The sequence below is a fragment of the Dermacentor silvarum genome, chromosome 4, assembly GCF_013339745.2.
Source record: "Dermacentor silvarum isolate Dsil-2018 chromosome 4, BIME_Dsil_1.4, whole genome shotgun sequence".
NCBI lineage: Eukaryota > Metazoa > Arthropoda > Arachnida > Ixodida > Ixodidae > Dermacentor > Dermacentor silvarum.
This window is the reverse complement of record NC_051157.2, coordinates 956,410-966,082: the sequence shown is the minus strand read 5'-3', so window position 1 is coordinate 966,082 and position 9,673 is coordinate 956,410. Positions and strand designations below refer to the sequence as shown.

Below are 9,673 nucleotides of genomic sequence, written 5' to 3'. Positions count from 1 at the left end.
TCATCTATGTTCATTACATTTAGCCTATCGTGCATCCTATGTGACATTAGTGCATAATCTATCGTTGACTGCAGGCTCCCTACCTCCCATGTTATGTGCCCTTTACACTTCTCAGTACTTTTGCATACAACTAAGTCATGCATTTCACACATATCCAGCATCATGTTGCCTGTTGAGCCTGTGTACCCGTCCATGTCTTCTATGTGTGCGTTCATATCTCCTAGTATAATCGCGCACCCTCCTCCTAGCTCATTAATGTCACTTCGATATGCATTCCAGCATTTTTTTGTTTTCCTCTTTGGCATTTGCTCCTGTCCACAGGTATACAAAGCCGAGGAGTGTCTGCTCTCCTGCAACTTTCCCTGTTTGCTCCTTGCATTCCTGTTTGACCCTTTGCCAATTCATATTTTTATGAATAAATGCACCAATTCCACCCCCTTTTCTGCTGCCCTCTGTTCTATTGCAATATTCCCATGCATAGTCAGGATTACAGGGTGGTTGCTCCATATTGTCACGTAGTAGTGACGCTGAAGAAAACAGTCGTAAAACTGTGTACGACGAAACTGGTTGTTTATTGGGCGAACCTGTGCCCACAAAATCAAGGTACACTCAAAGCACAACGATAGCGGCGAACACAGTCGGCGATCGTCGAAAATCTGATCAGCGGCGAAACGCGTCGGCTTTTATACCTGAGTCATCGAAGGTTCTAGATTAATCCCTGATGCCCGCGTGTCTTCCAGAAAGTTCTAGACAATTCGCGTCAGTCATGCAATCAGATAACAGAAGCGTCGGTGAAAACAGGCAATGGAAAGAAGCATCGATAACGTTCTAGAAACTTCCGATACAGGCGCGTCCTGCGCCGAGCGATAACGTTTAACATTTGTTAGCCGGTGGAAAGCGGCCACCGGTGAAAGATAAACATGTATACGTGTCAATACCCTCCCCTTAAAAAGCATCGTCCCGATGCTACAAACAAATGTGAAAGCGTAAACAAAACCACGCGTAATAAAGAAAAAAAAATAAAGTAACAAAGTACCTAAGTTCGTCAGCGGGCGTAGAAAGGCTTAAGACGCACCACATGGATGACTTCGGGTCGTGCGCGGCGCCACTGTGATTGCGAAATGCCGTCTGGCACGACCTCATAGTCCAGTGCGCCAATACGTCGGATGATCTTATATGGTCCGAAATAGCGACGTAAGAGTTTCTCGCTAAGTCCTCGTCGGCGTATCGGAGTCCAGACCCAAACACGGTCTCCGGGCTGGTACTCGACGTAGCGTCGTCGAAGATTGTAGTGTCGGCTGTCGGTTCTCTGCTGGTTCTTGATGCGCAGGCGGGCGAGCTGTCGACCTTCTTCGGCACGCTGCAAATAGGTGGCAACGTCGAGATTTTCTTCGTCAGCGACGTCCGGTAGCATGGCGTCAAGCGTCGTTGCCGGGTTCCTTCCGTAGACCAGGTTGAACGGCGCCATGTGCGTCGTTTCTTGCACGGCCGTGTTGTATGCGAAGGTCACGTACGGAAGGATGGCATCCCACGTCTTGTGTTCGACGTCGACGTACATTGCCAGCATGTCGGCGATGGTCTTATTTAGGCGCTCGGTGAGGCCATTCGTCTGCGGGTGGTAGGCGGTGGTGCGGCGATGGCTTGTCTGGCTGTATCGCAGGATGGCTTGAGTTAGTTCAGCCGTGAAGGCCGTACCTCTGTCGGAGATGAGGACTTCCGGGGCACCGTGACGCAGGAGGATGTTCTCAACGAAGAATCGGGCTACCTCGTCGGCACTGCCTTTGGGCAAGGCTTTTGTTTCGGCGTAGCGGGTGAGGTAGTCAGTAGCTACGATGATCCATTTATTCCCGGACGTCGACGTCGGAAAAGGCCCCAGTAAGTCCATCCCGATCTGCTGGAACGGTCGGCGAGGTGGCTCGATCGGCTGTAGAAGCCCGGCTGGCCTTGTCGGCGGTGTTTTGCGTCGCTGACAGTCTCGGCATGTCCTTACGTAATGGGCGACGTCAGCAGAGAGGCGAGGCCAGTAGTATTTTTCTTGTATCCTCGCGAGAGTGCGGGAAAAACCGAGATGTCCAGCCGTTGGGTCGTCATGGAGAGCTTGCAGAACCTCTGGACGCAATGCTGAGGGTACCACGAGGAGGTAGTTGGCTCGGAGAGGCGAGAAGTTCTTCTTCAGGAGAATGTCGTTTTGCAAGAAGAACGACGCCAATCCTCGCCTGAACGCCTTTGGCACAATGGCGGTCTTGCCTTCCAGGTAGTCTACAAGGCTCCTTAGTTCCGGGTCGGCTCGCTGTTGTTCGGCGAATTCGTCGGCACTGATGGGTCCCAAGAAAGTGTCGTCATCCTGGTCGTCTTGTGGCGGCGGTTCGACGGGGGCGCGAGACAAACAATCGGCGTCAGCGTGCTTTCGCCCGGATTTGTAAACGACGGTGATGTCGAATGCTTGAAGTCTCAGGCTCCATCGTGCGAGGCGACCTGAAGGATCCTTCAAGTTAGCTAGCCAACACAAGGCGTGGTGGTCGCTTACAACTTTAAAGGGCCTGCCATAGAGGTAGGGGCGAAACTTTGATGTAGCCCAAATGATGGCGAGGCACTCCTTTTCTGTTGTGGAATAATTTGCTTCCGCCTTCGATAGCGACCGGCTAGCGTAACTTACAACCCTTTCTAGTCCGTCAGTCCTCTGCACAAGCACGGCGCCGAGACCTACGCTGCTTGCGTCGGTGTGGACTTCGGTATCGGCATTTTCGTCGAAATGCGCAAGTATTGGCGGCGATTGCAGGCGTCGCTTCAGTTCTTCAAATGCTTCGACTTGCGGCGTCTCCCACTTGAAATCGACGTCGGCCTTCGTGAGATACGTCAGTGGCTCAGCGATCCGTGAAAAATTCTTGACGAAGCGCCTGTAATAGGCGCACAGTCCAAGAAATCTACGCACTGCCTTCTTGTCAGCAGGCGGAGGAAAGTTGGAGATGGCCGCAGTTTTCTGAGGGTCGGGGCGCACTCCAGACTTGTTGATGACATGGCCCAAAAACAAGAGCTCCTCATATGCGAAGCGGCACTTTTCTGGCTTCAACGTGAGTCCGGAGGTCTTGATTGCTTGAAGAACTGTTTCAAGGCGCCGGAGGTGTTCCTCGAAGCTTGAGGCAAACACAACGACGTCGTCCAAATAGACGAGGCAAGTCTGCCACTTCAAGCCTGCCAGTACTGTATCCATGACACGTTGGAAAGTGGCAGGCGCCGAGCAAAGACCAAACGGCATGACCTTGAACTCGAACAGTCCGTCTGGTGTTATAAACGCAGTCTTCTCCCGGTCCCTCTCGTCGACTTCGATTTGCCAGTAGCCGGTTTTGAGGTCCATCGACGAAAAATACTTCGCGTTGTAGAGTCGATCCAAGGCGTCGTCAATCCGTGGGAGGGGGTATACGTCCTTCTTCGTGATCTTGTTGAGGCGACGATAATCGACGCAGAAACGTAGGGTTCCATCCTTCTTCTTCACTAACACCACGGGGGACGCCCACGGACTCTTCGACGGCTGGATGATGTCGTCGCGTAGCATTTCGTCGACTTGTTGCCTTATGGCCTCGCGTTCGCGCGCCGAAACTCGGTACGGGCTCTGACGGAGTGGCCGGACATCTTCGTCGGTTATGATGCGGTGCTTGGCGACAGGGGTTTGTCGAACTTTTGACGACGACGAGAAGCAGTCCTCGTATTGCAGGAGCAGAGCCTTTAGTTGTTCTTTCTTGTGCCTGGGAAGGTTCTGATTGACGTCGAAAGTTGGTTCAGGTACTATAGTCGTCGTTGCAGGTGCACTGGAATCCGTGAAGGCGAACGCACTGCTGGCTTGTACTATTTCGTCAATGTAGGCGACCGTGGTGCCTTTGTTAATGTGCTTGTATTCGGGGCTGAAGTTCGTGAGCATCACCCTTGCTTTCCCTGCACGTAGCTCAGCTATGCCTCTAGCGACGCAAATTTCACGGTCGAGCAGTAAGTGATGATCGCCCTCGATGACGCCCTCCATGTCTGCAGGCACTACGGTACCGACGGAAATCATTACGCTGGAGCGAGGCGGAACGGTGACTTGTTCTTCAAGCACATTCAAGGCATGGTAACTTATGCTTGTATCCGGTGGTATCGCGTTGTGCGTTGAAAGCGTTATCGACTTGGACCTTAAGTCGATGACTGCACCGTGTTGATTTAGAAAGTCCATGCCTAGGATGACATCCCTGGAGCAGTGCTGCAGGATTACGAAGCTCGCCGGGTAAGTGCGGTTGTTTACCGTGACTCGCGCTGTGCAGATTCCAGTCGGCGTTATTAGGTGGCCTCCCGCTGTCCGGATATCGGGTCCTTGCCAGGCTGTTTTCACCTTCTTCAACTTGGCGGCGAACGGGCCACTGAAGACGGAATAGTCGGCTCCAGTGTCGACGAGAGCGGTGACGTTATGGCCATCGATGAGCACGTCTAGATCGGTAGACCGGCGTCTGGCGTTGCGGTTAATTCGTGGCGTCGGATCACGGCTGCGTCGGCTTGCTCTGCTGCTGCTACGTCGCGTCGGAAGGTCTTCTTTCGGCGGCGAAGTGTTGTCAAGGCTGTTGCTAGGCGGCGTGCTGATATCTCGTCGTGATGAATCGCGAATCGTCGTCGTCGGCGGCGTCGGAGGATCTTCGGCATTGCGTCGTACAGCAACCGCACCTCCATCGGTTGCTGCCTTTAGTTTCCCGGGTAAGGGCTGGGAGATCGGCCCCGGGTGGGACCGTTGTACTGACGGCGATGCGGCGAGATGTAGCGGCCTGGTGACGGCGAGCGTGAGGATCGTCGTGGTTGCCACTGGGCTCCGGCGAGGTAGTCGGCGATGTCACGCGGTCGTTCACCTCGATCGGGACGCGGCGCGTTGACGGGGAACCCTCGTAGGCCCATTTCGCGGTATGGGCATCGGCGGTAGACATGGCCGGCTTCCCCGCAGTGATAGCAGAGCGGGCGGTGGTCGGGGGCGCGCCAAATGTCCGTCTTCCTCTGGTAGCTTCGCTGGGCGACGGGCGGGCGTGCTGGCGGCGGCGGCGGTGGACGACGGAACTGCGGCGTTACGGGGCCCTGGCGCGAGCGCGGAGGGGGGCCTTGACGACGGGCGACGGCGGCGTAGGTCAGCGCTTCCGGCTGGGGTTGCGGCGATTGTGGCTGCACATCGGGAACTCCAAGTGAGCGCTGAAGTTCGTCTTTGACGACGTCGGCGATAGATGCCACGTGAGGCTGCGACCGGGGAAAGAGCTTATGCAGCTCCTCGCGAACGACCGCTCTGATGGTCTCGCGCAGGTCGTCGGCGCCTAGCGCTTGAGCGTCGGCGTAGTTGGTCAGGGCACGGCGGTTGTATTGCCTGACGCGCATTTCAAGCGTCTTCTCGATCGTTGTAGCCTCGGAAAGAAATTCGGCGACAGTCTTGGGCGGGTTGCGCATCAATCCGGCGAATAGTTGGTCTTTGACACCCCGCATCAAGAACCGAACTTTCTTTTCTTCAGACATGTCGGGGTCGGCGTCGCGGAAGAGGCGAGTCATCTCCTCCGTGAAGATCGCGATGTTCTCGTTCGGTAATTGCACTCTGGTTTCTAAGAGAACCTCTGCCCTCTCCTTTCGTACGACACTCGTGAAGGTCCTCACGAAGTTTTCACGAAAGAGGTCCCACGTAGCCAGGGTGGTCTCTCTGTTCTCAAACCAGGTCCGAGCAGCGTCATCCAACGAAAAATAGACATGGCGTAGCTTGTCGTCGTCGCTCCATTTGTTGAAAGTCGCGGGAGGTACTGCGAGAGGTATCTGCGAGAGGTACTGGGATCGATACCCAGCACCTCCACCAGATGTCACGTAGTAGTGACGCTGAAGAAAACAGTCGTAAAACTGTGTACGACGAAACTGGTTGTTTATTGGGCGAACCTGTGCCCACAAAATCAAGGTACACTCAAAGCACAACGATAGCGGCGAACACAGTCGGCGATCGTCGAAAATCTGATCAGCGGCGAAACGCGTCGGCTTTTATACCTGAGTCATCGAAGGTTCTAGATTAATCCCTGATGCCCGCGTGTCTTCCAGAAAGTTCTAGACAATTCGCGTCAGTCATGCAATCAGATAACAGAAGCGTCGGTGAAAACAGGCAATGGAAAGAAGCATCGATAACGTTCTAGAAACTTCCGATACAGGCGCGTCCTGCGCCGAGCGATAACGTTTAACATTTGTTAGCCGGTGGAAAGCGGCCACCGGTGAAAGATAAACATGTATACGTGTCAATATCCCCAACATGTGTCTCCACAAACCCGTATACCATCAGTTTTCCCTGCCTTAGTTGCTCGTCGATCTCCTTCCACTTCAGCCTATTCCTGCCACCTTGCATGTTAATATGTACCCTATGTCAGAATAACCTTGCCCCTGGTGCTTACGTCTATTTCTTCTCCTACCGATTCGTAACGTTTCTTGAATCTTGGGGCCTCTCCGGGTCCGTCTTCGTCTACACTGGTGGCCTTAGGGCTCTGGGTCCCCCCAAAAAAGCCGTAGCTTGGCCCCTTATTCTACTACCTACCCTCTCGCCCGTGGCACCACTGTAGTGAATACCATCCTGTGCAAAAGGGTGGGAGCCAGACTCGTACACTTCCCGGTTTACGTCCATTACGCTGTACCTAAGTGGTCGGCTCAGACCCCTAATGACCCGGTTAACCTCAATCACACTCCGTTCCATCCCGCTAGCCTGGCCCTGGACCTCTGGGATTGTGCATATGGTCACATGTACATTCGCAGAGGCTGCTCTGAGTTTACGCAACCGAACCTCTAACTGTCTGTTTAGGTTCTGGCTCCTTCCCTTCAGCACATTGTTGAGACCAGCATGGATAACGACCAGATGTTCATGCTCCAGGTTGTCCCATACCACCTTCTGAGCTTTTGCCATTGCGTCAACCATGCACTTCCCTGACTGGGCCTCCACCCTCACCCGCCCGTCTGCCTTCACTTTTGTAAGGACGCCCTCCTCAACCCTAGCCACGTTGGAGTCCCCCACCACTAGGATCCTTCGCTCTACACGTTTGCCTCCCGCCTGCGATTGCCGTCCTCCAGTGCGCGCTAGTTGGTTCTCCACCCGCCGTGCGCCACTGACACGTGACGATGTGCTCCCTGCCGTTCGTCCCTTGCCTGGGCCACGGCCTGGGCTGCCTCGCTAGGGTGGCTCGCGTCGGCGCGCCTGGCTACGCAGCGACGGCGCGGTACATTCAACTCTCAGTTAAGCAGAATTATATCATGCAAGAAAGTGCTTCTTCTTCACTTTTTGTGCTGATATAACAGCTCTAAAAAGATAACAATTACGTTTATAGATATCGAAGCATTTTGAAGCACTGCCAACAACGGAATACGAAGTGGCGTCTGCCAAGGTGTAAACAAGTGAGGCCAGTGAGCGCGCGCTGTCGCGCGTATTTGTGGATGCAAACCGCCATTCCTCGCTAGGCGCGGCTACCTTCTAGTACACTGTAGCGCGGCAACCGCAAGGCGCGTAGACGCGAGCTTACGCGCGTCCGCAAGCGTACGTGTGGTCTGGGCTTTACTCTTCGTGCTCGAGGATAAGGTGCAGTTGTGTCCGTGATTCGGCTTTCGGCTGACGTAAGCGGCGTAGAGACCGTTGAGTACTGCTGGACTGGTGCCAGAAGGTACTCGAATGCTAGCCAAAGTTGGTTCTTTATTCTATGTGCCAACAGTGATATTGCTGTTGCGATACGCTTTCTTCCGTCGTGCCCTGTTGCGTCTTCTGCCAAAATGAGCGGTAGGTGGGCCCTTTTGCGTAGTAACGAAGTAGTTCATTGCTACGTTGTACGCGGTTGCTTTGCACGTAGTTATTGCTGTCTTGGCTGTTATATACTTACCGTCAGCAGCTGCAGTGCAGACTTCTTTGTATATGTAAGCTTACAAAAAAATTAATGACGCCTTCCGGTAAACGCCTGCCAGGAAACCTTCAATATTTAAAGGTGCAGAATTCCTTCTTTTCCAGGTCGTGAAGAGAGCATGCTGAGGCGGCGAATTCTGCACCCGGCATCTGCTGTGCTGAGGGGCAGTGAACAAGTGTACAGACATGCACTCCTGCCAAGGTATAAGCGCCGGAAGTCGTGGATGCATTTGCTGAGTGGCATCGTTCTCCTTGTGTACGGCGCCTTCCCCGCTGCCTTTTACTTCTCTGGATGGTTCAGAAGGTTCCTCATCTTTGGGCATTACCTAAATTGGCCGCCCATGATGAACTTGACGGATACATACAGCTACGAGCTCCCTTGCACAAGGGCATTCTTTCTGGAATCGGCAAATGGTGTCATGCTTGGAGCTTGGCACATCGTACCAAAGACTCAGTGGGGCCGCTGTGCTGCTGGCATCAAAGAAGAGTCGGAATTTGAAGACAACAGGCCAGTCATCATATACTATCATGGTCATGCGGAAACACGTGCTGCCGACTACAGGGTTCAGCTTTATAGAAGGCTTTCAGAAAGTGCAATTGATGCCCATGTGGTCACCTTTGATTATCGGGGCTTTGGAGACTCTACAAATATTATGCCCAGCCGCAGTGGCGTAATTGAAGATTCGCTAGCTGTCTACAGATGGGTTAAAGAGAGAGTGCCAAAGTCGAGGGTTATTGTCTGGGGCCACTCCTTGGGCACAGGTGTTGTGATGCAGCTTGCAGAGATCTTCACTGACACGAATGACAATCCTGCAGGAATTGTCCTGGAAGCACCGTTCAACAGTCTCGTGGAAGCTGCGCTGCGGTGGCCCCTGGGGTTGCCCTTTCGATACTTGCCTGTGTTCAAACACCTAGCACAGCCACTGCAGAGTGAGGACACAAACTTCGAGTCGGAGCAGAAGGCTGGCAAGCTGAATGCCCCTGTGTTGATCATGCACTGCAGAGATGATCCTCTCGTACCTTACGACCTTGGTCAGAAGCTGCTCTTTCACATCCAAGCAGATAGGCCAGCTCATCTGCCTGCTCCAGTGTTCTACGAGGTGGGCAAGGGTGCTGGGCATCGACGAATTTACAAAGACCCCAGGTTTCCATCTGTGGTCTCTGCTTTCATCCAAAGCATTACAAACTGATTTCCTGCCATAGCCGTCTCAGTTGAGAACTTAAGGCCACAGTCATCTATTGGTCACATGGTCTTTAGTAGCTGCTGCTTCTACACGGTTGGCACTTTTCATAGGTTGCATTTAGCATGTAGAATTACGACACCATGTAAGCCAAAGATATTTGTTTGCTATGGAAATATGCAGTTGTATTTAAATAATTTACAGACTTCCCTTAAACTACTGCCATCTTGTAAATTTAAACTGTTTTTGACTTCTTTTTGTCACTTATGAACATTAAAGTCTCCTCTTCCTTTTTTTTCTTTTTTTGCTCTGGCTGTTAATGTTGTCGAGTTCTTAAACGTAACATAGTGATTGTCACTGATGCATTTTGGTTGCTAGCAACACAAACTCATCCATATTTGTTTCTCAAAAACAGCACATAGCATTTTGCTCCCTGAGACGCGCTTTTGCAGCGAGTTTCACAGCAGTGCTCATGCAGCGGTAGTGCAGCAGCACAGTCGTTATCAAACCCAGCAGGCCTGCATTGGAGCCACAAAGCAGCCACATGACCATGCTTGTTGGCGTGAATGCACTGCCAGATGCTAGTGCACTA

At 52.9% G+C, this 9,673-nt stretch overlaps 1 protein-coding gene across 2 annotated transcripts; it reads left to right on the top strand.

Moving 5' to 3' along the window:
* Positions 1–7,491: 7,491 nt before the first annotated feature.
* Positions 7,492–9,372, top strand: LOC119449331 (lysophosphatidylserine lipase ABHD12). Of its 2 annotated transcripts, XM_049666737.1 has the most exons (3): positions 7,492–7,681; positions 7,712–7,780; positions 8,006–9,372. In XM_049666737.1, the coding sequence occupies exons 2-3, from the start codon at positions 7,774–7,776 to the stop codon at positions 9,088–9,090; spliced, it is 1,092 nt and encodes a 363-aa protein (XP_049522694.1). In that variant the 5' UTR covers positions 7,492–7,681; positions 7,712–7,773; the 3' UTR covers positions 9,091–9,372. The 2 variants fall into 2 exon arrangements, with proteins under 2 accessions (XP_049522694.1, XP_037568426.1); XM_037712498.2 differs by having other exon boundaries at positions 7,493–7,780.
* The last annotated feature ends 301 nt before the right edge of the window (positions 9,373–9,673 follow it).